Source organism: Vombatus ursinus, unplaced genomic scaffold (assembly GCF_900497805.2).
Source record: "Vombatus ursinus unplaced genomic scaffold, bare-nosed wombat genome assembly UNPS02003292.1, whole genome shotgun sequence".
NCBI classification, from domain to species: Eukaryota; Metazoa; Chordata; class Mammalia; order Diprotodontia; family Vombatidae; genus Vombatus; species Vombatus ursinus.
The window spans coordinates 9,856,668-9,884,519 of NW_020943070.1; the positions used below are offsets into that span (position 1 = coordinate 9,856,668).

Sequence of the window (27,852 nt, forward strand, 5' to 3'; positions counted from 1 at the left end):
ACTGAGTAACCTAATCTGCCCCCTTAACGCTCAGCCTGTCATCAGTTAAATTGGTGTTTAGTGCAGATCTGACCTTTCCCTTTCGTTTATGGGAACTAGACTAGATTTGTCGCATCTGAAGGTCAATAAGGTCTGGGCTGGGGGCAGTGCTTCAGTATGAGAGCTAAGAAAAGGGGGTAAGCCACACCATGGCCCTGGTGCCATCCTCTGGGCCTCTCCATCATGCCCCAGAAACCTTCTCATCCTGCAAGATCACTGTGGCCCCAGAACTCACACCTCCTCAATACCTTCTGCCCCTGTGGTCCCTCTCCCCCCTCTGATTGGAGGGCAGAGACTTCTCCTCACAGAACTCCCATTGGAGGAGGGTGCCATCTCTTCCTTTTCCACCCAGCTGCACTCCTGGGTATTTCCCTATCATGCCTCTCCCCACCAATCCCGGTATCTTCTCCCACCTCTGTCTGTGCCCATGCCCCCATTCTCCACTTTTATTTGTTGTCTTCAATGCAGATTGTAAGCTCCTTGAGGGCAGGGACTGCCTTTGCCTTTCTTCGTATTTCCAGCTCTTTGCACAGTGCCTGGCACATATTAGGTGCTTAATATGTGTTCACTGACTAGCTACAAGATATATATAACCCACCAGTCCATTACATGCCCCTCTTTTCTCATTTCTCTCCTGTCTTTACCCCTCTCTTTTCTAGTTCTCTTGTCCCTCCTTCCTTGCTCTCCTAGACAGCCCTCCCTCACTTAAATACAATTCATTTGAAAGTCATGGCATCACCTTTCTGATGTCATGGTTCTCTTTGAAAACGAAGGATAAACAATGACATCTGTCTCCCCTTTCTTCTTTTATTTCTCTCCATCCCCCTCTTCTGTTTCCTCTTGCCCTTTTATTTTATGCCTCTAATGATTTATGGCTATTGGTTCGCCCATTCGCTGAAACAAAAGTTTAAAAGTTTGTTGACTCCCACTTTGGACTGCCATGGCTTTATGTCTTCACATTACAGGGCATGAGAGATGATGGTAAGGTTAAGCAGATTATTTAGCTGGTTAAATGCCTAAATCAAACAGGAATAAATAATAGATCCATGAAAGTTGGAGAAAGGTCTCCAATAAAGTGCTCTAGGGATCTGTCTTTAGTTTTGTTTTGTTCGACATTTTTATCAATGATGGGTTAAAGGCAAAGATGTAAGGTGTCAAGTGTATTATTTATACATGAACTGAAGTATCGTTTTCAGTTCTCCCACCATATTTTAGGAAGGACATTGAAAAACTAGAGGGTGTCCTTAGGAGGGCAGGCAAGTTAGTAAAAAGATTGGATACCATGGCTAAATTAAAGGAGGCTTGGAGAAGGGAATGCATAGAAAGGACATGATAACTTTATTTAGACATTTGAAAGGCTGACATGGGAAAGAGGGAGTAGTATTATTCTTCTTGGGCCTGGAGGTCAGAATTAGGAGTCAAAGAGCAAAAATGGTGGAGACAGGTTTTGGCTAAACCTAAGAGATGCATCAAAATGGAATGGGATGCTTTAGGAAGTAATGAGTCCTCCATCACTGGAGGTCTTCAAGCAAATGTCGGATGACTACCCGTTAAGAATAGAAGAGATTCCTATTCTACAAGGTCCTGTCAGTTCTGAGAGTTTGCGGGTCTAGGATTCTATAAAAGGCTATATTATGTCACTTTTGAAAAGAGCGTTGAATTATAGGTGGGAATAAGTTTACACTTGCTGATTTTACCAAGTAGAGAGGGTCCAGGAGCAGTGTCTTTCTAGAAAATCTATGTTTCACGGAAAAGATGCCAAGCCCAGTTTTCTTCCTGAATCATTATGGCCTCATGAATATTACAAAGAGGAACCTAAATTGGGCTTGTGAATTTCTGACTTTGGAATTTGAAAAAAAAAATCAGACAAATTACCCCGGGGCTTAATTTTTAAAAAAAAGAAAAAGAAAGAAAACTTAAATGAGAGAGACAGTGAATGACCATTTAATCTTTCCTTCCCTCCTTTTTGAGAAGGCCATCCCACACTCTGTAAACAGCTGAAAAGGAAAATGTCTCCGATTTGACAGGACACAATGGATCTAACACAACACGGAAATGCCAGGAGATGTGTGTGGGGGATGGCGAGAACAGGGGGAGGAAGGCCTTCCTTGATGGGCTGGCACGGAGGAGGCCTGAATGATCCGACGTTTCCATTTCTAAATTTTCTCCCTGAATAGAGGCTATTGTGTGAGCAGGATTCCAGCAGCACTGAGCGTCCCCAAGAGTGTTGGGATTTACTAACCCTTGTGCCGGAGGAAGCCGGAAAGTATTGGGCAGAAGGCATTTTTACAATATTTGCCTGTTTTCTTCAGGGAAAACCACGTGGTCCAATTATCGTAGGCTTTCTGACTGGCATATTATTTGTTCCTTATATAGAAGGAGTCTTGGGGAAAAAAGGAATGATGCAAGTGGTGTGGAGAAAAGGGAGAATGGAGGGCAGGAGAAACAGAGTTCCCACCCCCAAGGGATGGACATTGGAAGAGCCCACCAATAAGAAGCCAGTGGCTCTCCAACTATATTGTTCCAAAAGGTGATCAATCATTCAATCAACAAACATTTATTAAGCTCCCACTGTATGCCAGGTATTGGGTATACAAAGATACAAACAAAACAATTCCTGCCCTCAAGGAGTTCCTATTCTTTCAAGGAAAATAAGATATAGGGCTCATGGAGGCAATTCTTAATTAAATTAAATTCTTCCCACAGCAGTATTTGATAACATTCCTCCCCCTGTCCCTTGAGATAATCTGCATAAGAGAAAAAGTGCTACACTTGGAGCTAGGGGTATCTGAGTTCAAATCCCAGCCCTGACTTAGTAGCTGAGCAACCCCAAGCATGGCATTTACCATCTCAGAACATCAGGGTCACTTCTCACATGGAGACACTGATTCCCCATTATCTCCCATGGACAAGAGGAAAGTGCTTTGTAGACTCCTCAGGGCTAAAGAGAGGTGAGCTCTCATTATTATGTCCTATCTCTTGTCTTATGTTGGCTTGCTTTGATTGCTCTCCCATAAGCACACAAGGAGCTGTTGGTGAATGATTCATGACACGCCCTCCCCTCCAAAACACTCTAGGTAACCCAGAGAGTCTTAGATGCAGACCCTCCCCCCAATCCAATGAGGAAGTCGTAAGCAAAGAATGGCCTGAACCATTTGGCATACACATATCATTTGGGGTTGGGGGGTGGGGGTGGAGGGACCAGATTGGAAATTCCTAGTAAGGAAAATCCCTCCCCAGATACAGGTCAGTATCTGCTAACAAATTCCTCATGGGAGAGAGCTCCCCTGAGGCACAAAGAGGGAATTTGCCCAGGCTCACATGGCTACCCATGATCCTCCTCACTCCACTCCATCATTTGTGTCTCTATCAAATCATGGAGTTGGACAGGGTGATTTCCCCAGGTCCTTCATATCAGCACTGGTGCAAGGAGAGGACACTAAACTGAAAGTCAAGAGATTCGCGTTTGAACCCCATCTCTACAAAATACTGTGCAGGCAACTTACTCCCCCTCTTTGGAGCCTCAGTTTCTTCCTCTGTACAATGAAGTGGCTGGACCGGAGAGCCTCTAACATCCCTTGCAGCTCTAAAGCCTTTGCTCCAGAAGAGGCATGTGCTAATAAAAATGAATATGCCCATTCTTTGTGTCATTAGGAATCCCCACTCCCGGGGCAGCTAGGTGGCGCAGTGGATAGACCACTAGCCCTGAAGTCAGGAGGACCTGAGTTCAAATCCAACCTCAGACCAAACACTTGCCACTTACTAGCTGTGTGACCCTGGGCAAGTCACTTTACCCCAATTGCCTAAAAAAAAAAAGGAATCCTAACTCCCAGCAGGTCTAGTCAAGAGAAGCATCTTCCAGTGGTCTGCCCCTAATAGGAAGTGTTTAGCTAAATGCAAAGGATGGGGCAGGGTCAAGTCTACTACAGAAAAAATAACAACAACCAGAAACAATGAGGACAGGCTAACCCTAGAGTAACCCCTCCTAAACAGTAAATCCTAACCCTAACACAGACAGTAAGCAGCAAAGTTGGGGTCTATCTATCTATCCGCCCATCCACCCATCTATCCATCTATCTACCTATCTATCCATCCAACTATCTATCTATCTATCCATCCATATCTCTCTTTCTTTCTATCTATCTATTTATCACATCATAGGATTACAGATGGCAGGAACCAACCATAGAGTTCAACCTCCCTCTTTTACAGATGAGGTTGTCTCAGAGAGGTTGTGACTTGCCCAACAGCTGTGAAAGGAGGGAGGAATTTCAAAAGCTAGAGATGGGGGGTTGATCAGGGAGAATCCATCCCTGGTATTGGGGATTGTGTGTGAGCATAGACACTATCAATGTCAATAACAATGAAATGAAGTGTGGAAATAGAGATATGGGTTACCTACCATTCTAGTCTATTTTCCTGTTTTGATATTGAGAAATGTGCAAGTGATGGACTTCACAAGATGCTGCAGTTCTCCAGCCCAGCTAAGAGTTTAGCATTTTCCACACAAATGCTCATGATAGTTACCTGATTATCATTAACAATACCAATCATAACCCACATTCATATAGCACCTGAAGATTTGTGAAGTATTAATTTAAAAGGTTAAAATGATTTTTTCAAATTTAAAAAATATGATATAAAAGCCCATTGTCTCTTCGTTTCAACACCAGTAGAACTGGTTCAGTCAGCTCCGTGGGCAAGAAGTAGAAACACGTTATTGGGGCTTTATCAAGGCTTTTGAGGAACAGACTTACCACTGCAGGGTGGCAGGCGTTGAATGGGGTTTGGACGCTCGGTTATTTTCTTTCTCCTCATCTGTGAAAGGAAAGAGAAAGAATTAGACTTGGTAGGAAAAGGCAAAGGATCTTGACTCTCCCAGGTGGAGGAATAGTGTATGTCTGCCTGTTTGGTTTCCTATCCACAATCAGAAGCCTGCCACAGACCCTTCATATCCCTGGTGCAGCGGGCAGAAGGCTGGAGTGGAAGTGAAGAAGACCTGGGTTTGAATCCTAGATTCTGCCTCTTAGTAGCTGTGTGACCTTGGGCAAGTCACAGCCTCTCTGGGCCAAAGTCTCTTCATCTACAAAGGGAGAAAGTTGGGCTAAGAGGCCTCCAAGGTCCCCTTTACCTCTCGACCTATGACCCTATGATCATTGGATATACTCGGGAAGCTAATGAAGCTTAACTAAATTAAGCAGCAGCAGAGAGTAACTCACAAGCCCATAACCATGGGCCTCTGGGGGATTCTTCTACCTAGCTGGCTTCAAGATTAGATTGTGAGCTTCTTGAGGGCAGGGATTGACTTTTGCCTTTTTTTTTTTTTGTATCCCTAGCACTTAGCACAGTGTCTGGCACACAATAGGTACTTAATAAATGCTTACTGACTATTGATTATTGACAAGAGATCATTAGAAAGGAAAGCTGCCTAAAACTTTTCTTTGCTCTAGTCCAAGGGTTCTTAACCATGAGATGGTAAGCTTCGTGAGGGCAGGGATTGACTTTTGCCTCTTTTTGTATCTCCAGCACTTAGCAGAGTGCCTGGAACATAGTAGGTACTTAATAAATGTTTATTGACTGACTGACTGACAAGATACTACTAATTCCACCTTGTCCCCAAACAGAATTTCACCAGACATTGCAATTCTCCAGCCCAGCTAAGAGCTTACCATTTTCTATACAAATACTCTTATGGCTTTTCATGTAAGTTACCTGATTTATCATTCATAGTGACAATCATAACTCACATTCACAGGATGATCGGGAGTGTCTAGCTAGGGGCCCTAAAGCAGTAGGCGCTGATTCTGGGTCAGCATCCAGCCTTACATGCAGGCCCCACACTATTTAACAGCCCCCCAAACACCACGACGTAGGCATGGCTCTGCGAGAAAGGGAATGCCTGACCTAAATGGAGCCCTGCTCTCTCCTCTTTATTTACTTGCTTTGTTTGAATGTGGGATATATAAATACAGGCAGGACCAGCACAGCCTGGGGGAGGCCAAGTGTAAGAACCCCCTCCACCAACGGGTCAGAGTGGCTGTGGATTAGGAGAGCATCCTGTAAGGCCAATGGATCAGAGATCTCAGGCACCTTGACTCGTTCAGTCATTTCAGTCCATGACCCCATTTGGGGTTTTCTTGGCAGAAATACTGGATTGATTCGCCACTTCCTTCTCCAGCTCATTTTACAGATGAGGAAACTGAGGCAAACAGAGTGAAGTGACTAGCACTAGGTCACACAGCTAGTAAGTGTCTGTGGCCAGATGTGAACTCAGGCCTTCCTGACTCCAGGCCCGTGCTCTAGTCCAACCCTCTCATTTTACTGATGAGAAAACTGAGTCCAAGAGGAATGTGGTGACTTGTCCATGGTTCTGTAGCTGGTGAGTAGCGCAGCAAGGATTCTAACTCAGAACCTCTGACTCCAAACCAGGGACCTCCTCCCCCGACGCCACACTCACAGCGTCCTTTTCCCGGCCTGGCCTCTTTCCTTTCTCTTTCTGTCACTTTTCTCCTTCCTCCAAGGTCTACTCCAGTCCCACTTCTTCCTCTGTCATGGGGGGGATCTCTCCCTTCTCTGAAGGCCCAGATCCCTGCAGGACCAGAGGACCTTGTGGCACATTTACTATCGGCCTTGTTGTGTCCTAGACTTCGCTCAGTGAGAGCAGATGCTGCTCCCAGCCTGGGGCCTTGGCACAGACTAGCTGTGCTTGGGACCTATGGTTGTTCATTGGCTTTAAGAGTTGGAAGGAACCTGTATCAGATTGTGTGCCATCTTGGGGAGAGAGGCGAGAGGGAGGGGGAGAAAAATTTAAAACTCAAAAGCTTATGGAAGTGATTATTGATAAATCAAAATAAATTAACAAAAAAAAGTGGGAAGGAACTTTATAGAATGTCCTGTCCAACCCTCTCCTTTTAGAGATGAGGAAACTAAGGCACAGAGAAGCAACAGATTTAGAGATTCAGAGCCAGAAGAGACCTCATAAGTCCTTGAATTCAACCCTCTTTTTTATAATGAGAAAACTCATCTAGAAAGATGAAATGCCTAGCTGAGGACCATATAGCTAGTAAATGGCTTAGGTGGAGTCTTCCTGACCCCATGGGCCGCTAGATGGTATGGTGGATAGAGCACTGGGTCTAGAGTCAGGAAGACCTGAGTTCAAATCCGGCCTCGGACATTTCCTAGCTGTGTGACTCAGAGAAAGTCACTTCACCTCTGTCTGCCTCAGTTTCCTCATCAGTAAAACTAACTGCAGAAGGAAATGGCAAACCACTCCAGTATCTTTGCCAAGAAATCCCCAAATGGGGTCACAAAGAGCCAGACATGACTGAGCAACAACAATCCTTTCACCTACAAAGGAAGCACTTTAACGTTCACAGCCTGGCCATTTTTTAACTTTCCAATCTTATTACACATTGGTCTTCTTGCTGACCTTCACACCTGCTACCCTATCTCCCACCCCCAAACCTTTACCCTGGCTGTTCCTAATGCCTGGAACACTCTCCCACTCACTTCTATGTCTTGGAGTTCTCGATTTTACTTCAAGACTCATTTTGCCATCTTTTTCAATACCCTCAGGAAGATAAGAAAAATCAAACATCAGGGCAGGGCTGTCACAGCTTGCTGGAAAGTGAGTGACAATCTGCCTATGGCTAGCAAACTCCTACCTCCTCTTTTCCTAGTCCAAGGTCACACAGCTAGTAAGTGTCTGAGGCTGAATTTGAACTCAGGTCTTCTTGACTCTAGGCCTGGCACTCTATCTACTGCCCCACCTAGCTCTAGTCCAACCCTCTCATTCCATAGATGAAAAAACTGAGGCCAGTTACCTGGTCAAACAGCCCATACTCCATCTGCCCATTTACCTGGGCAAAACATTCCCATCTGCCATCTGCCCCAACCCTATCAGGTCTATCCCCTCCTGTTCCATTGTGCCCTCTGAATAAACAGCCCTTCCTATTAGACCTCTTCTCTCTCTCTCTCTCTTTTTTTTTTTGGTGAGGCATTCGGGGTTAAGTGACTCACCCAAGGTCACACAGCTAGTATGTGTCAAGTGTTTGGTCTGAGGCCGGATTTGAACTCAGGTCCTCCTGACTTCAGGGCTGGTGCTCTATCCACTGTGCCACCTAGCTACCCCTAGACCTCTTTTTTTCATCTTCCCTCCACCTCCTCATAATCATGGACACCTGGCTCTCACCCCCCTCCCCAAAGACCCTGCATCCCTGCCCCCTCCCCAGCACCAACTGTGCCCCTGGACACTGCTCCAGAAGGAGGAGCGGGTCTGCAACTTGGTCTTCCCCATCACTTGTAGACCCTCAAAGTGCCTCCGTTACTCAGCAAGCTTTTTTTCTTTGAGCTCTCTCCACTCAGATCTACTACCCACTCCAAATCTTGGTTGCCACCATCTCCCCACCCCAAGTTCACTCCCTCTCCTCTCTCAGGAATTCAGCACCCAGCTCACAGCCATCCTTTCCCTCACAAGCCTTGGTCCCCACACCTGGGAACTTCGATACACACACGCTCCTCAAAAAGTTTGGCCGTTCAGGCACATTAGTGACTATAACTGAATTCCACCTCTCCCACACACAAAGATGGTGGTACCTTTGAGCCCATCACTTATAACTCTTCTGCTTTTCCATAAGCCGGGACTCTGACATTCCCCTCTCAGGCCCTAATCTCTTGTCCTTCTATCTATCCTTCCATCTATCCCCAGCTTTGATCCTTCTAACCCTATTCCTCACCCTCCTCATGACCTCTCTCTACTCCCTCTTACCCCTTCCTGTTTTCCCAGGCTATCCACCTGCTTGGCCCTCACTTTTCTCTCTTCATTATCTTGACCTTACACTACAATGGCTTCCAAACTTTTTTGATTGTACAACCCTCTCAATACAAAATATTCGCACATGTAGTCTAACATGTGCATATTCATTTTTAAATCATCTACATGTACTGCCATACTCATAATTTTGTATATTATGAAACTCGCACACATAAAAATTAGGAAGGATGAGATACGGATGACATAATACTTCACCCTGGAGCCAGCAGGAGCCACTGGAGTTTTCTGAGCAGAGGAATGACATGGTCAGACCCAGGCTTTAGGAAAGTCACTTTGGCAGCTGTGTGGAGAACTGGGAAAGGGAGAGGCTGGAGGCAGGGACAGCAATGCATAATAGTCTAGGCAAGAGGTGACGGGGCACTGAACTGGAACTAGGTGTGAGTGGAGAGAAGGGAACAGACGTGAGAGATGCTTTGGAGGAAGAAACAAAAAACTTTGTCGACTGATTGGGCTGGTGGGGGGTGAGGACTTGGAGATGACACTGAAGATATGACTGGAATGACTGGAAGGATGGTGGTGTCCTCAACAGCATTAGAGAAGTCTGGGCAAAGACTGGGGTGGGTAGGACCAGGGACTTGGACGGCCATTTTGGAGTTTATGGCTACAGTGAACCAATTCAACTTTATACTCTCCTTTACTCAAATCTCTGGACCTTTTTCGTGTCTCTGTTTATGCTGTTCCAAAGCAACCCTGGGTTACTCCCACCATCCACCTTCTACCATCTACCATCCACCATCCACCATCCACCTTCCCATCCACCATCCACCATCCACCTTCCACCACCCACCATCCACCATCCACCTTCCACCATCCACCATCCACCATCCACCATCCACCATCCACCACCCACCATCCACCACCCACCTTCCACCATCCACCATCCACAATCCACCATCCACCTTCCACCTTCCACCATCCACCATCCACCACCCACCATCCACCATCCACCTTCCACCTTCCACCTTCCACCTTTTACCTTCCACTATTCACTATCCACCTTCTATCTTACACCTTCTACATTCCATCTTCTACCATCCACCATCCACCTTCCTATCTTTCACCTTCCACTATCCACCACCTATCATCCACCATCCAACTAAAAAGATATAGAAGAGGTGGAAATAAGGGCAGTGACTGAGGAGAGATGGATGAAATGGCAAAGCCCTATAAAAATGGTGTCAAGAAAGCCAAAAACCCAGAAAGAGATGGGGCTCACAATAGGTGCTAGACAATAAAAGGGGCTTGGGGGCGGGGAGAAAGGAAGAATTGGCTCAGTGTCGTGGAAGGAACTAGGGTTTTGTAATCAGACAACCTGGGTCCAAATTCCTTGCCTGTTATGATAACTGCGGGGCATCTTGGACAAGTTGTTTACTGTCTCTGTGCCTTGGTTTCTTCTGTTACCTAATGAGATGGGAATTAGGCTAGATGACCGATAAGGTCTTTTACAACTTTCCCGCTGTGATCCTAAGAAGGCCAAAGAAGGGCTAGGCCTGCTGTTGAGAGTGAACGCAAAGCTCAAAGATGGGCTAACACGCACAGACCAGGAGCAGTGGATCACTCCCTACATGGTGCATTCCCACTTAGGCAGTCCAGAATCACGTTTCTCTCTTTACAGCACACTGCTGACTGGGTGAGTGTGACCTTGTGTCTCACTGAGATCACCAAATCTTTTTTTAAAAACTACTCTTACAAAAAACTAGCCCTTCCCCATCTTTGATTTGAGGGGCTCACTCTTCCTCCTTTAGTGGCCCCTCTCCACACTCCATGCCTCCTCTCCCTATTATGATTCCATCCTCCTTTCCTCTTGTCCTTTGCAATGATCTCTTAGTCTACACCTGCATTCTAGTCTGGTGGGGAATTTCATCCAAGCTGGAACAGCAAACAGGACCACAGCTAACAGGGTCCAGAGTTCCTCTTGTCCAACTCCATGTCTTTCCCAGAACAGACTCAAGATGGCCAAACAGGCAGCAAAGCCCATTGATTGCACTTCCATCACACCTTCATCCACGCCATTTTCTCTACTCATACTCGTTGCCACCATCCTAGTTCATTGTGTGTACAGCCACTTTTCATCTAGACTATTGTCATAGCCTACTAACTGGTCTCACAGACTCTCGGGTCTCCAGTCTCCAATCCACATTCCATACAGCTGCCGAAACAACAGCAAACACCTTTCCAAGCTATTGACCTGCCCATATCTTTATCCCACTCTAAAACAATGAATGGCTCCCTATTGACCCCAGAATAAAAAACACCTGGCATTTAAGGCCGGCCACAAATGACTGGCTTCCTACTCAGCCATGTACCACATGACTCCCCTTCATATAGTTCACATTCCAGCCAAAGTGGACTACTAGATCTCCCCTGATCCTGCCCTGGGCAGGGCAGGGATCATAATCCTCATTTTATAGTCTGTTGACAGAGATTCAATCATGTTCTCCCCATTTATTGATAAATTTCATCACCACAAAGCCATAACATTTTTTTTTGGTCAGAACAATTCATGAAGTGTGAAGGCATGGCCATCAGCATTGATGGAAGGAGCTATATTGGGAGGTAGTGAGTTCCCCATCACTAGAGGTCTTCAGGTCACAGTTGCATGACTACTTGCCATGGCTATTATAGAAGGGACTGTAGTCCATGTAAAAATTAGACCAGATGACCTCGGAGGTCCCGTCCATCACTAAGATGCCATCATTTTGTGATTGATCTCTTCCTGTTTTAGTGATGGTGACTTGATGATAATTTCTTGGGGAAACACATTTCAGGGTTAAAAGTACATTCCTTTCCAAATGCTAGCTTCAAATGGGCCAAAATGGATAGGATTTGGCAATTGATCACCAAAGGTTCTAAACCCTAATAATGAACTTTTATGTGTTTAGGGAAAGAGTGTAGGCGTAGTCCCGAATTGTGGCCTACATCTTAGAGATGGGGGGAAAAAAACTCATCCAAATCTCTCATTCAAGAGACAGGCTGGTGTTCTAGAAATGGGCTAGGAGTGGGGAGACCTGGGTGGTGACCTTTACTCTTCCACTACTAACTCTGTGACCTTAAGAAACTCATCCTCTTCTCCTGAGTCGCAGTTTCTTTAATTGCCAGATGAAGAAATTGAACAAGATGAATTCTAAGGTCTTTTCCAGTTCTAAGAAGTGATTCCCATTTAACAGTTAGGGAAACTGACACCAGAAAAGTATTGCCCAAGATTACACAGCTGGGCTAGTGACAAAGACCACAGGGAGTGGAAAGAATGTTAAACATAGAGCCAAGAGAGAACTGGGTCCTAATCCTGGCAATGTCTCTTACTAGCTATGTGAGCTCAATCTCTCCAAACCTCAGTTTCCTCTTTTGTAAAATAGGGAAAAAAGAGACTAACTACCCCCCCCAACCCTTACTTTCTAGTTTTCTTACACCTTACACATCCCTACCCTACTCTTCCATCCAACGACTGCAGCCTCCCGGCTATTCCTCAAACAAGACACTTGATCTCCCCCGTCTGAGCATTTTTCCTGGCTGTGCCCCATGCCTGGAATGCCCTCCCCTTCATCTTTGCCTTCTGGCTTTTCTGGCTTCTTTCAAGTCCCAGGTAAAATCCCACCTACAGGAAGCCTTTCCCAATCCCCTAGACTAATGCATGATGGAAGTCTAGTGACTTCTTTCTACTAATTATTTCTGTTTTATCTTGTCTATAGCTCTGAAATGTCATCCTTGTAAATCATGACATTGGGACCACCCTGGAAGTGAGACCTTTAGCTAAGACCTTTAAATACTCAAACATCTATGTCCCTTTAGGTCCAAAGCAGCCAAACCTTATATAGCACTTCATTCTATGGTGAAAGTGCGATGCCAAGGTTCCAGTTGAGCTAATAAGACAGCAGGGGTTCTAATCACCTCTTTGAATATTTTCTTTTGCCAGGGGACATGTCGCTTCTATATTACTTCAAAGATTTGTGCTTTTGTCCATGGGATCACAGCCTTTCTGTGATTTAGTAAAGTGTCTTCATGGGTTACTGTGGATGAAAAATGCAATCTCCCTTCGGCCTAGGCTGGTCCTCAGGAAACAGACCTACAGTTATCACCAGACCTTTCCTTGAAGGTTTTCTAGCTTGCCCAAGGGCACCTCTGTAAGACAACAGGACATCAGAGGAGGGCTCAGATGAAGTTTCCCCTGGGTTCTGAAGCCCATCCCAGCAATATTAGGAAGGAAGTCACCCTTTGATTGGGCTGTTGGGCTCTGCCATGTGAAACCAAATTGGGCCCAGGAACTCTGGGTACTTACTTTCATCATTAGAAACATTCCCCAAGGACGTGTGGCTGGAATAGCGCTTGTTTTCACTTTCGTTGAGACATCTTTCAATCCAGCTCTCTGAAAAATTAAAAAAAAAATGCTTTTTTAGCATTTGTGGGGAAATGAGAATCTTGTAAACTCAATTAATTATTCCATTGTGTTAAAAAGATAAAAACCACTAACTTCGTCATTGCCTTCTCTTGAAACTTAACCAAGATGAAATTACGTTGCTCTCATTATAGATTCAGAGGGGAAAGGGGCCCCGGAGGCCACCCTGCCCAACCCACTCAGTTTTAGAGGAGCAGAAGGAGACCCAGAGAGGTCAGTGACGGGACCATGATCACAAAAGTGGCCAAAGGCGGAATCAGGTTTTGACCTCCAGAGCTTTTGACTGTAAACCCAATAAGACAACCCTTTTGTTCCAAATTTAATGTGCATTTGGGGAAGTTTTTGTTTTTCTGTTGTCATCGTTTTTGGAGAGGTACTCAGACCTCATTAATAATAATAATAATAGGTAACATGTATACAGCACTTACAATGTGCCAGACACCTTTACAATTATTATTTCATTTGGTCCTCCCAACAGCCCCGTGAGATAGGTGCTATTATTATCCCAATTTTTCAGATGAGGAAACCGAGGCTAAGTGACTTGCCCAGGGTCACACAGCTGGTTAGTGTCAGAGGCAGGATTTGAACTCAGGTCTTCCAGACTCCAAGCCCAGCTCTCTATCCACTGCTCCACTTGGCTACCATTAATTGAGAAGCATGGTATTGTGGATAGAGCATTGGCTTGGAGCCAGAGAGTCCTGGGTTCAAATCTCATGTCAGCCATTTACCAACTACATCAGCCTGGGCAACTCACTTGACTTTTCTGTGCCTCAGTTTCCTTAGCTGTAAAACAAGGGGATTGAATTCAATAGTTTCTAACGTCCCTTCCTGCTCCGGGGTTATGTTCCTATATACCTGTGAAAACCATCTTTCTAATACTCCAAGTATTTCAGCTCCATAAGAAACACTTCACAGTTATAGACTGCTTTACTGTTAGTTATCAGTTCATTTTATCCCCCAAAGACTGTAAATTCCTTGAAATTAGGAATCATTTCATTCTTCATATTTGCATCCCCAACACAACACATCATAGGTGATTATGGTTGTTCAGTCACATCTGACTCTCCGTGACCCCATTTGGGGTTTTCTTGGCAAAGACACTGGTGTGGTTTGCCATTTCCTTCTCTAGCTCATTTGACAGATGAGGAAACTGAGGCAAACAGGATTAAGTGACTTACCCAGGGTCACACAGCCAGTGAGTATCTGAGGCTGGATTTGAACTCAGGTCTTCCTGCCTCCTGGCTCAGTACTCTATCCACTGCACCACCTAGCTGCCCAAACAGGTACTCAGTAGATATTTGTTCATTGATTGATTAACATAACAGACCTTGTAGGGTAAGAGTAATCAATTCAAGAATTATTATCCCTAATTTACAGGGGAGGAAACTGAGATTGGGGAAGTGATAGGACTTTCTCAAGGTCAAACATAGTAAAGGCATACAGAATTTTGTATGCTAGAAGTGCCACTGAAAATGCAAAACAGTGTGGTTAACCTGTTTTATAGGTTCAGGTTTTTTTTATATACATAGAACATTCTTAAAGTAACATACACTTGTAACCCCAAGCCAATTGAGTCCATTGATCAGCAAGTATTTCTTAAGTGCCTACTATGTGCTGGGCAGTAGGCAATTACAAACTGGTCCAAAATAGCGCCCTGTGACAGGTATCACATGCCCTCTTTGCTTAACAAATTAAATTAAACTGATCCCTCACCCAATAACTGTTCATCTCCTGTTAACTAATAGTCTGATATTTGGAGATAAGTCTAGTCTGTAAATATCCAACCTAACAGACACATACACACACACAAAGGGAAGATAAAAGAAGATAATCACTTATGGACATTAATCAGACCCAAACCAAATATATGCATTACCAAATGAAAGGACCACAGGAAAGACAGAAATCTAGAAGCATTTTTGAAGGTTTTAGCAAATGGTTTTAATAGATGAAGATGAAAGGGAAGAGAATGTTGATTATAGAATTATCAACATGGATCATCTCTTAAGTAATCCTTCATCTAACTTTAGAAGTTGGCCCAAGCATCTCGGGTTAAACAACCTCAGGTCACCATCTTAGCTTACATTTGGGCCTAGCCCTTCCTTGTGGTCAACTACCATTTTGTATCGGGAGAAGAACTTGTGCATTCTCTCTCCGATGCTGATGCCAATGTTGCCCAATGTGTGGGTCCTAAGTGTCTGATGTCTTCAAATTTGTATGGGCACCATGCTTTGTTATTTTAATTAGAGCCTTAAAAGCCAAAATGAAATTCCAGTCACTAGTTTGTTAAACAACTTGGTATAAATAAATAAGGAAACATATTGCCTGCAGACTGAATAAATGTCTTTCATACACAAAGTGACATTTTCAAATGTGTGTGGAGAATTTTATGGTTAACAAAATACAAATTTACTTTATGCCAAAAAAAATTAGTGGAGTTGGATATAATTCATAGACTCACAGAATCAGAGTTGAAAAGGAACTCAAAGTTCATCTGGTCCAACCTAGACCAAGCCAAGAGTCTCCTCTGCAACCTTTCCCAACAAGTATTCACTCAGCCTTTGTTAGTAAACTTTGGCGTGGAGGTGGGGGAAGAAACGCAGGAAAATGATATTATTGTCATTATTATTATTATTATTATTATTATTATTATTATTATGTACTATAAAATGCAAGGGGATTATGATAATTGATTCATGGATTTAGAACTGGAAGGGACCTTACAAGTGATCTTGCCTAACTCTCCTCATCTTACAGATGAGAATGCTGCAACAAGTCAAAAAGCATTTATTAAGCACTTACTATATACCAAGCATTTTGCTAAATACAATTTAGGGGATACAAAGAGAGGCCAAAAAACAAAACAAAACAAAACAAAAACAAAAAACACCACACCAAAAACCCAGGCCCTACTCTCCAGGAGCTCATAGCCTCATGGTTCAGAGGTTCAGAAAAATTAAGAGATTGTTGATGGTCTTACAAGCACTGAACTCAGTTCTTATATTGATTCTAAAATGGTCAATTAAACTAAACAGGCAATAGGTACAAGGAACTGTGCTAAGTATTAGTAGATGTTTGAAGATGGTGCATAGTTAGTGAGGCAAGCTTTGGAGAGGAAGCAGAGACTTGAGTGTCAAATTCTCTAGACCGTAAGACTCCTTGGGTCCCTTTCTTGGGCAATACTTCCAAGGGACTGGATCTAAAGGAGGGTGTTCCCACCTGCTGGAACCAGGTCTGATAGTTCCATTCTTTCCACCAAAAGTGCTTCATTATACTGCCGAAGAGGGGAGCAAGGAGAGGGAGAAGGTGAAAGGAGGAATATAGGAGTGGGTGTAGATACATGCAGCTACCCAGCCTGGCCTCCCCAAATTATCCCATATTTACTGTGCACATCTTTTGTATTAATCCATGTGTGTGTGCTTTGCTTGTCTTGATAGAATGTAAGCTCCATGAGGGCAATGACTGCTGTTTGGCTTCTGTCTTTGACTTGCTAGTAGCTAGGAAAAGCAATGTGCCATAGAAGACAGGGCCAGTATCAGAGTGAGGAAAATGTGGGTTCAATTCTTACCTCTAACACATACCAGCTGTGGGAGGTCCATCATCCCTTTACCTCTCAATGCCCCAAGCAACTCTCTAAGACTATAGGTTGCAGAGTGGATGCTGACCTACATTAGTAAAGGGAGCTTCCTTATCTGGGAGTTCCCTACACCAGAGCTACTCAAAGTGTGGTTTGGGGAACTTGGGATCACATCCACAAGGTCAAAGCTATTTTCATAATAATGCCAAGAAGTTTTAACTGTTGACATGGTAAATTCGATAGCCATCACTCACATGAACAAACGCTCTTTGGTGTCTTCAATAATTTTGAAGAGTGTAAAGGGGCCCCAAGACCAAAAAGTTTGAGAACTGCTGCTCTGTATCAACGATATCACATGCCCAGGCCCTGTCCCTAGTGTCAGGCCCTTAGAAGCTGCTTAATAAACAGTTCATGGTAGACTGATTGATGCCTAATGCCCCTGCCAGCTCAAAGATTCTATGTGAGTTGACTTCCAATTCAACATCCTAGTTTCATAGAGAGACAACGTCAACAGCCAAGCATGCACAGTCCAGGTGTTAAACTGTTAGATACAAAATATTAGAAGACCTGGAGAAAGGCCTTTGGCACGTGGATCAGATCTTCTGTGAAAGATTTGTGGAAAGATGAGCTCTGCTAGGCCTATGACCCAAAGAGATCAAAAAAAGGAAGAGCGCTCATATGTACAAAAAAATTTATAGCAGCTCTTGTGGTGGTAAAGAACTAGAAACTGAGGAGATGCCCATCATGTGGGGAATGGATGGACAAATTATGGTATATGAACGTGTTGTTGTTCAATTGTTTCTGTCATGTCCTACTCTTCATGACCTCATTAAATTGTAAGCTCCTTGAGGGCAGGGACTATCTTTATTTTTCTTATTTGTATCACTAATGCTTAGCACAGTACCTTGTACATAGTAGGTGCTTAATAAATGTTTAATTGAATTCAAAGTAGAGAGGAGAAGGAGAATTAGGATAGGTTTCCTTCACCCCCTCCAAAAAATGAGAAGAAAATAGAAGGAAGGCCAGAAGGAATCACAGACTAGAAGGATGGCGTTAAAAGCTACATGTTGAATTTATTATCTACTTTAAAAAAAGTAGACGGTGCATTATAGAGACTCAGTTTGATGTACAAATCCTCTCCTGCTCTACAATGTATACAGAAATGTTATTTGGCATTTGTTTAAAAAAAATTGTTTTAAAAAAATTTAAAAACATAGGATCACAGATTCAGAGCTGGAAGAGGCCTTAGAGTCTAACCTGCTGATTCTACAGATGAGGAAATAGAGGCACAGAGAGGTTAAGTGACTTACTCTGGGTCATGCAGCTGTTAAGTGACTAAAGCAAGATTTGAACACTGATCTTCCTGATTCCAGGCACAGTACATAGTGCTGCCTACATGGACAATAAACCCACTGTCTACACAAGCTCACACCCAAGAAATCACAGATGCATTGACTTGTCAAAGAAAATAATGCCACATGAGCAGACGCAGCCAATACCGAACATTGCTGCCAGATTCAGGGGATGTGATGGTCATTTTCACCAAACTGCTTTTTTCCTGCTCTCTTTTTTGTTTATTCTATGTCACAAGGGAAAGCTCTCTGGGCAGAGGAGGGGGGAAGGATATATTGGAAAATGAAGGTTATATAAAAACAAAAGATACCAATAATTTTTTGATATGAAAAGGGGAAATTGAGGAGAATTTAGAAATATTCTACAAAATTGAATATTATATAAAAGATACTTTCTCAAAGGTATCTGCTTACAAAGTTTTATACATATTAACATATGGATATATACACATATATGTAGATAGATATACAGACAGGTTAATTGATCAATAGGATGGGTGGTTGGTGCAGTGGTTAGAGTACCTAGTCTGGAGTCAGGAAGTCTCATTTTTGTGAGTTCAAATCTGGCCTTGGATACTTACTAGCTGTGTGACCCTGCATAAGTCACTTAACCTTGTTTGTCTCAGTTTCTTCATCTGTAAAATGAACTGGAAAAGGAAATGGCAAACCACTCCAGTACCTTTGCCAAGAAAACATTCGATGAGGTCACAAAGAGTTGGACACAATTGAAACAAGTGAACAACAACAAAATAAACAGAAACACACCTACGTAACGTGGTATTTACCTCTTCTACAAGGAGGGAATGTCATCTGGCCAAGAATGCTGGCATTTATTTCTGCCTATCAGAGACTTTTCCCCAGTCTGCCCTCTAACTGATAAAGGGGAAAAAATGGGGCTAGGAATCCTAGAGAAACATTTTATGTTAAAGAAAGTGAAGGGGAAATAATGATGATGCTACTCTATAGATGTGGGAAGACAGAGTGAAAACCATGGAGAGATGCCAAGGGTCTATTTCTGCCTGATTTTGGTCCACTGAGCAGCCCATTTTTAGCTCCTTCCTATTCATTTAGTAGAAGGTCAGATGATGCCAAGACAGGGATCCGTTACTTTTAAAGTAGGGGTTCTTAATCTGGGGTACATGAATTTACTTTTTAAAAAACATAACCTTACTTGTATTCTTATATAATTGGTTTCCTTTGTAATCCTACGTATTTTATTTTATGCATTTAGAGGCATGATTCTGAGAAGTCCAGGGGATTCGCTAGATGGCCCAAACACACCCAAATGGTTAAGAAGCCCTGCTTTAAAGGGAAAAGCCTGCAAAGAGACATTGTACAGCTAGCTCGTGTCTGCCTCAGAGTATCATATTTGGAATTAGGGAGATCTGAGTTTGAATCCTGTCTCAGACATCAGTTGGGAACCCTACCAAACCACTTAGCCTTTCTGTGCTTCAGTCTACTCATCAGAAAAATAGGAAAAAAAATAGCATCTGCCTCCCAGGGTTGGAGTGCTTGAAAACCTTATTATTGGTCTCCTAAATATCATGTATGGAAAGTGGAAAATAGTCGGTCACACTATCTACCAAGGTGCCAAATGATCTTGGAACAAAGCCTCCGTTTCTCCTCAGTGTAGCCAGTTAGAGTTGTTTTCTGAGCACTGATTTCTTTAAGGAATCTTCAAAGTGGCTCTAAACACTCCAAGGTCCTTTAATAATTAGTGGGTTCCCCCCAAGTCCCCCAGGTTTCCAAAACATTTTAAGTAATCCCATTTGATTCTCACAATAACTCTACAAAATCGGTGGTATGAGTGTGAATTACAGAAAAGGAAACTGAGGCCCAGAGACAAAGTGACTTGTCTAAGGTCACACAATTAGGCAGTGGTGTAGTGAGGAGTCAAATGGAGGTTTTGTGGGAATCACAGGATTTAGACGTGGGGGGGCAGAAATCACCGGCTCCCATGTACGTATTTGATCCTATGAGTCTGAGGGAGTGACTTCCCCTCTTTGGTACAAAGTTTCCTCCTCCTTAGGGCTGGCTAAAAGCACCTTCTAAAGATGAGATCATCCCACCACCTCATTTTGGAAAGCCAAAAGGCCCCTCAGAAGCCATCTAATATAATCCTCTCACTTTACAAACTTAGCTACAGTCACACCAATGAGATTTGAACTCATGGCCTCTGACTCTGGAGCCAGCATTGTTGCCATCATAATTAATGGTAGAACCCAACTCTGAGCCCTGCTTGTCTAGTTCCAGATCCAACCCTTTTTTCCATGATGCTACATTTTCTTTTAGGTTATTCACCCAATCTGTAATCCAAATATACCCCAAATATAGCACAGACACAAAAGCCATGTTCCCAAGGCCAGGATCTGGTCTGGAAGAGGTGCTAATGTAATTCAATTCAACAAACACTTGGTAAGCCCCTACTATGTGCCAGGCACTGTGACGAGCTGGGAAAACAAAGACCACAAAACCAACCAACCAACCAACTGAGGACTTCCATTCTACTAGATTGATTATAATTAATTAATAATAATTAGAATAATAATGGTAAAAATTATGATGAAGATGATGATGATGAGGACAAAGCAACTAGAATGTAGTAGAAGGCTAACCCCACAGCCAAGAAGACCTGGGTTCGAGTCTTGTCTCTGAGCCACACTAGCTGACCCTGCGTCTTAACCTCTCAGAATAGAAATTACAGAGAACTAGCCAAGGAGGGAATTTCCACACTGGAAGTTCCTCATACCAATGAAATTGTGGCTTCAGACCAAAAACAACAGTAACAACAAATAGCTCCCACCCAGTTGACTTCAGGAAAGAGTAATTTCATAGAACCACAGGGAACTTTGGAGGCCACTGAATTCCACCTGCCACTTAATGAAGGTATTTTTGCTCTGACTCATTACTTCCTTTGCTGAACAGCTTGAACCGGTAGGAAGTTCTCTCATTTCATAATGAGGGGACACTTGGCTCCCATTTATTTCCATTCACTGGTTCTTCTTTTCCTCTAGAAGTGTCCAAGGATCACTCCCTTTCCTAGAAGATGACCCTTAAAATGCAAGAAGATGACGAAAGTGTCAATCCCCAGTCCTCTCTTCTCCCCAGCTAACCATCTCCAAGTCCTTTCTCTAACAGGGCGCCATTTTGATTGTGCTCCTTGGGACATTCTCCACTTTGTCAATTTCTCTCTTCAAACACTACATCAAGTCTCATTTCAATTCCACAAGCTTTTTAAAGAGCTTACTAGATGTCTGTGAGGGGTGTTGAGGATTCAAAAAGGAAAAGGTCCCTACCCTGAGGGTGCTTAAAGTCTACACAAGGAAATAGCATGTATGCTGGTAAGTATTAATAAAAATTAGAGATAGGGACCAGACCTGGGATTTCATTGGCATAGGGAATTACCAGAAGAAGAAATTCTCTCTATCAATGCAGGTTGGCACCTTTCCTGCAAGTTAGAGTCTTTGAGAGTCACTTGGGGCACTGAAAGGTGAAGTAACATGCCCAGGGTCACACAGTCAATTTCTGAGCCAAAACAGCTAAGTTTCCTCATCTGTAAAATTTATATACGTACATATATATATATTTATATGTAATATATATATTTATATATATATTAGTATATATAATAGCATCTACTTCACTGGGTGATTACTATAAGGATCAAATTAGATCAAGAGTGTAAAGTCCTTGGTAAATGTTAAATTGACATATAAACGTGAGTTAATTTTTATGACTTATTCTTACCATAATAATAATGATGATGAGAATAATACCTGACATTTGTATAGTGTTTGGTGTTTATTTCCCATTTGATCTTCCCAAAAGTCTTGCCAATTATCTCCAGTTTATCCTGTTGATAGCTTGTTTGTACACAGTTCACCTCTTGTTGCCCCCCATTAGACTGTAAGCTCCCTGAGAGCAGAGATTGTTTTTTGCCCTTCTTTGTATCCTTAGCACTTGGCACAGTGCCTGGCATATGGTAGGAGCTTAATAAATGTTGACTGACTGATTCTATTATTCCCATTTCACAGAAGAGGAAATTGAGGTCTAAGGAGGCTAGGTGACTTGTCCAAGGTTATCCAGGTACTAAGTGTCAGAGGCAGGGTTAGAAATCAGGTCATCCTTACTCCAAATACAGCAGTACTAAGATCTTCATCCTCTACAATGTCTGAAAATACACTGGGGAGTCTCAGCCCCAGTTGGCTTCAGCGTGGACTGTTTGTGACACTTCTGTCCCATACAGAGGCAGACGAGGAGGACGCCTGCTAAAGAACCAGGCTGGATGTGTGAACGAGCCACCTCCTCCATCTTTTCAGCTGTCTACTTTTGGTAGTCATGGGTGTGTCAAAGGTTGGTCAACCAGGGTGGTGTCTCTCAATGTTACAATTCTTTTTTTAAACAAAGCAGTCAGTGGCCACGTGTGCTACCAGACAGGCAGTGACAGGTTAATGACAGGAAATGCTTTGGCCTGAGCATCAGGAGGCTTGGCCAGGAACTACCTGAGTGCCCTTGTCTCTGTCTGAGCTTCCTCGTGTAGAAAATGAGGGCTTTGGACCAGACGACCTCTGAGGTACTAGGGCCATAGGATTTACACCCAGAAGGGACCAAACAGGTCATCTGGTATAACTCCTTTATTTTACAGATGAGGAAATTGAGGCCCGGAGAGGTGAGGTCACTTACCTAAGGTAACATAAGTAAGTGATGAAACCAAAATTAAAACCCCCGATTATGGGAGATCATAGGAGATGATCGACTTTAGAGCTGACAGGACTCCTTTGAGCTTATCTAGTCCAACCCCCTCATTTGGCAGAAGAGGAAACTGAGGCCCAAGGTCAGACAGGTAGTAAGTAATAGTAGGTCCTGGGACTTCACACCCAGTGCCAGCTCTAATGCCCTCTTAGTTAGATGCTGCTTGTACAACCCCCTAAAAATCAGTCCTTTGATCCAGATACGTTTCTTGTGGCATGCCTGTGCTTGGTGGCTTTTAATGGTGGAGTCTTACAGGGGAGGGTCAGAAACCTGCTCTCTGTGTTTGCTCTCTACCTGGTCAGCCCACATAGCCCACGCATGTACAGAGCACACATGGGCTGCTCGGCTGTATTCATTTATGGGTCATGTGTGAGCTACGATTTCTGTTTTGTTATGTGTACTTTTTGCAGTTTCCACCTGTGTCCCGACTAATATAGATTGTAAGGCCTTTAAAGGTAGGCTTTAGGGGGTGCAGTGGGTAGAGCACTGGCCCTGGAGTCAGGAGGACCTGAGTTCAAATCCAGACTCAACTTACTAGTTATGTGACCCGAGTTTGAATCCTACTACCTACCTACCTTTGCGACTTTGGACAAGTCACTTCTGTGGGCCTCAGTTTCCTCATCTACATAATAAACATATTGGATTAGATGACCTCTAAGGTCCCTTCTCCTATGAACACCTAAAAGTATGTAAGCTCCCTGAGGGCAGGGCTATTTCATTTTAAAATGTGTGTCCCCAAGGCCAAGCAGAGTGCCTGACACACACTAGGTACTTAATCCTTGGTAAATGCTTGTAGAATTTTAATTGAATTGCCCATAGGATAGAATTAATAATGAACGAATTCTAACAAAAACAAGATAGAAAAATGAACACATCAGGAAAGTTACTTTCCAAATTAATGAAACAAGAAATTGTTGTTCTCTGCTTATAGAAATAAGCTACATAGGAACGCAGCTTACAGCGGTTCCTGGGCAGTGTATTGGGGGTGAAGGCTGGTGTGTTAACAGGACTGGTTTCTGGACCCTCCTGAGTTGAAAAGCATCCTCTCATGGCACTGTCTGGTCACCTGAAAAGACTTGAGGATGGGAATAGGCCTGGATAGATTTTCTGAAACACTTTAGAAGGAGTTTAACACACATGGCATTCCCAGGAATCATCTGCATTTTCTTCTGTTACATTTGAGCAAACAGAAAACAAGTGTGGATGTGATTGTCTCGGGACAGGGGAGCAGAGTCGGGAAGAAGTCCTTCCAAACTCCATCTCTTAATTCCTGTTCAGTAAGTCACTCGATTTTCTAAATTTAAGGTGTGTGGATGAGGGGATCTGGAGACAGGAGTCCTAGGTTCAAATCCCAGCTCCAACGTCAATTGGCTCTGTGACAATCCAGCATCAGTTTCCACATCTGTAAAATAGGTCTATATGCCACCAGCACTACCTACTTTATAATGTAGTTGTGGAGAGAGTGCTTTGTAAGCCACAAAGTGCCACAAAAAAGTGAGTGATTAATGTAGTAATATTTCGCTATGTAAGAACGAATATGACAGAGAGGCATGGGAAGACATCATTATAGCTAACATTTATAGAGTGCCTACTATGCGCCAGGCACTTTGCTATTTTTATCTCATTCAATCCTTACAGTAACACTGGGAGGTAGATGCTACTGTTATCCCTATTTTACTGATGTGGAAACTGAGGCAGACAGAGGTTAAGTGACTTGCCCAGGGTCACACAGCTAGTAAATATCTGAGGCAGGATTTGAACTCAGGTCTTCTTATATGAACTTATTATAAGAATTGAGACTGAGTGGAAAATGATGTATACAAGAACCGTCACAATGCCCGTGACCTAACGCATTGAGCACATGTGCTGCTCGACACCTGGCAGGTCAGATCATAGACAGAGTTGGATGGCACCTTGGAAGTCTTGAGACACTCCCTTATCATGTAGATGAGGAAACCAAGGCATGGAAGAGGTGAGGGACTTGTCCAAGGTCACACAGGTAAGCCAGGGTCATAGCCAGGATCAGAATCCAGGTCTTGGGACTCTCCTTATCTAGGGATCTTTGCCTAACATTCTTAACACTTGTTTGCCTCCCTGGCAGAGAAGGCCGTCGGTGAACGGCCCAATTGTTCCCTTTTTGGTTCTAACAGAACAGTCTAAAGAAACAGCTTCTCTTTAGCGGTAACCCTGTGACCCAGATTCCAGACCAGCACAGTCCCTGGCCCGGCAGCCCGGCTCCCAGGCCCCCAGGCCTTTGTATCTGCCTGCTCCTGTTGGCAGGAGAACTGACCCCTCCCAGTGCTCATCCAGCTGCAATTTCCTTGGGCTTCCTCCTAGGGTTCTCAGCTCCATTCAATCCAACCCATTTATTTATGACAGACCTACTACGTGCGAGGTGTCCCTTCCTCCTGGCCTTGCTCATTCTCTCTAAGTCCAGCAGGTCTATTTTGTAACTGTTAAAGCGGCTCTGCCTGCAGCCTACGTCTCTCCTGCGACGGTGCCTCAGGTTACAGTATTACGTGGAAGCAAGAACTGAATGTTGAACCGGGAGGCTGGGCTTGGGACCAGCCTTGGGATGAGCCAAGTGATCCTGGCATCAGCCACTCGGGGCTCAGCCATTACTGGCTGTGTGACCTTGGATAACTTAATTAACCTCTCTGGCCTGAGTGTCCTCATCCATAAGATAAATTGGACTAGGTGACTCTAACTGCCCCCCCCAGCTCCACCTCAATGCTCTTATGAGCACACCTCGGTCAAGTCAGCGCATTCCTTGAGACCTCAATTTCCTCATCTGTAAAATGAAAGAAGTGAACCAGACAACCTCTTAGGTCCCTTCTGGCTTCACATTTGTGATTTTAAGATACTTGGGCAAGTCACTTCCCTTCAGTTTTCTTATCTGCAAAATGGGAATAATAATCCTTATTCCATTTACCTCACAGAGTTGTTATAGAGAGACTCCTTCAAAAACCAGAGAGCGCTCAACAAATATGGATTGGTGTTAATATATTCTTTCTTTCCTTCTCTCCTGAACCTACTTTCTCTCTCTCCCTGTCTCTCTCTTTCTCTGTCTCTCTGTTTCTGTGTGTGTGTGTGTGTGTGTGTGTGTGTGTGTCTGTCTGTCTCTGTCACTCTCACTCTCTCTCTCAATCTCCCCACCCTCAATTCTATGCAAGAAGCATCACTACACACCAGATGTTTGTTTTTTTTTTTGCTAGATACAAAGACTAAACAATGTATCCCTGCCCTCAGACAACCTCCGGCCTGTTCCCCAGGGTGGGTACAATGTACTCACAGGTAAGTAGATCCGAGTGGCTTCCAAAGTTATCTCATGAAGTTTCAGTAGGCAGAGAGTCCTCGTACATGGGGGGAAGGACAGGGGTCTCGAAAGACCTCAGGGAAAGGCAGCCCCGGGGCCAAGAGCCTTTGAGGGAAGACAGGGCTTCTCCAAGGCAGAAGGGAGAAGGAAGTACTTGGCAAGCCTCTTTCCAAGTGTGCACTTGGCCATTTTCCCTTCCCTCTCTGGCTCAGGCCTCTGAGGACCAGCCGGGATCATTTTAGAGCCTCATCACCAGGTGGGCCAGCCACAGGGAGATGGTTTTTCCACCACAGTTACTCTTGAAGGTCATTTCCTAAGTTCTGAGGGAGACAGCAGTGACGCCCTGTCAAAATCATTGATTCTTGAAGAGTGCAGTAAGGGAAAGTTAGAGCTGGGGGCAGGCCCTAAGGGGGGGCAGCGCCCTGGTGTACAGGATCCAGGGAAGACTGCAAAGAAACGTCTTTAATTCTGCTTTTTATAAATGCACACATTTTTAATGTTAGAAAATTCTGCCCTCCATGGCCTGAGGCTATCTTAGCCTACATTAATTCACCTTTGGCAAAAGCAACCCCACTGGGCACCAATTGCACCCATTGCTCAGGGCACGCTAACGCTGGGTCTTTGATCCACTGAGTGCCTCCTACATACAAGACCCTTGGCTAGGCACCACTCTAGGAAATGACCACTCAGGAACGTCACACATAAGAGGATCCATCCCACAACACGTCCACATCACATTCTATATACCTGCATCTCAAGTTTCCTCTTCGTCTCTTCCTTTTTGGTTTGTTAGCCAGACCCAATCTATTTTGAAAATAAGCACAGTGTAGTGGTGTATGATGCTAGGTGGTGTAATGGATAGAATGCCAGGCTGGAGTCAGGAAGACTGAGTTCAAATACAACTTCAGACATTTACTAGCTGTGTGACTGTGGGCAAGTCACTTCACCCTGTTTGCCACAGTTTCTCCATCTGTAAAACGAGCCAGAGAAGGAAATGGCAAAACCACTCTAGTGTCTTTGCCAAGAAAATGGGGTCACGAAGAGTCAGACACTGTGACTGAAAAAATAACAGTGTAATGGAGAGGTGCTGGGTTTGGGATCAGGAAGGCTGGGGTTCAATCATGACTCTGACACCTACTACCAGTGTGACCCTCTCAGCCCCTCTCTGGGTCCCACTTTCCTCATGTATAAAATGAGGGGGTCAGTCTAGGCTTTCTTTAAGGTTTATGAGCTTATGACCTTTTCCTTCCTTCAAACACTAATGGTCTTTTCCTTTTCTTCCTCATCCCCACCTCCTCTTGTCCTTAAATATTGGCCTGAAACTTTCATTTTACACAGGCAGTCCTGAGGACCTGCTACCTCCTGAAAGCTCTGGCTTTCGGCCCTACCACTCTGTGTAGGGGGGCCATGCTTTAAGACAACTCATTAGATGAAACCCCCCAACTTCTAAAACACACACTGTGGCTCATTATTTGTAACAGCAAAACAGGATTGTGTTTCCACAGTGAAGCAGGAGAGCATTTGTTTGTAGATTGTTGGCTTGGGGAAAAATGGTACAGCACAGGAAAATCAGAGTTGGCTGCCATTATT

At 43.9% G+C, this 27,852-nt stretch overlaps 1 protein-coding gene and 1 long non-coding RNA gene across 2 annotated transcripts in view; one reads left to right on the forward strand and one right to left on the reverse strand.

Moving 5' to 3' along the window:
* Positions 1–27,852, reverse strand: part of RFX4 (regulatory factor X4) — a 127,148-nt gene that overhangs the window by 75,136 nt on the left and 24,160 nt on the right. Inside the window, exons 2-3 of the mRNA XM_027874158.1 lie at positions 13,149–13,235; positions 4,797–4,857 (exon numbers count right to left, since the gene is read on the reverse strand). Of these exons, the coding sequence (XP_027729959.1) occupies positions 4,797–4,857; positions 13,149–13,235 (148 nt within the window). The remainder of the gene's footprint in view (positions 1–4,796; positions 4,858–13,148; positions 13,236–27,852) is intronic.
* LOC114051721 overlaps positions 1–27,852 on the forward strand; it is a 29,319-nt gene that overhangs the window by 1,062 nt on the left and 405 nt on the right. The window contains exon 2 of the long non-coding RNA XR_003570194.1: positions 26,162–26,240. This is a non-coding gene — a long non-coding RNA (uncharacterized LOC114051721). The remainder of the gene's footprint in view (positions 1–26,161; positions 26,241–27,852) is intronic.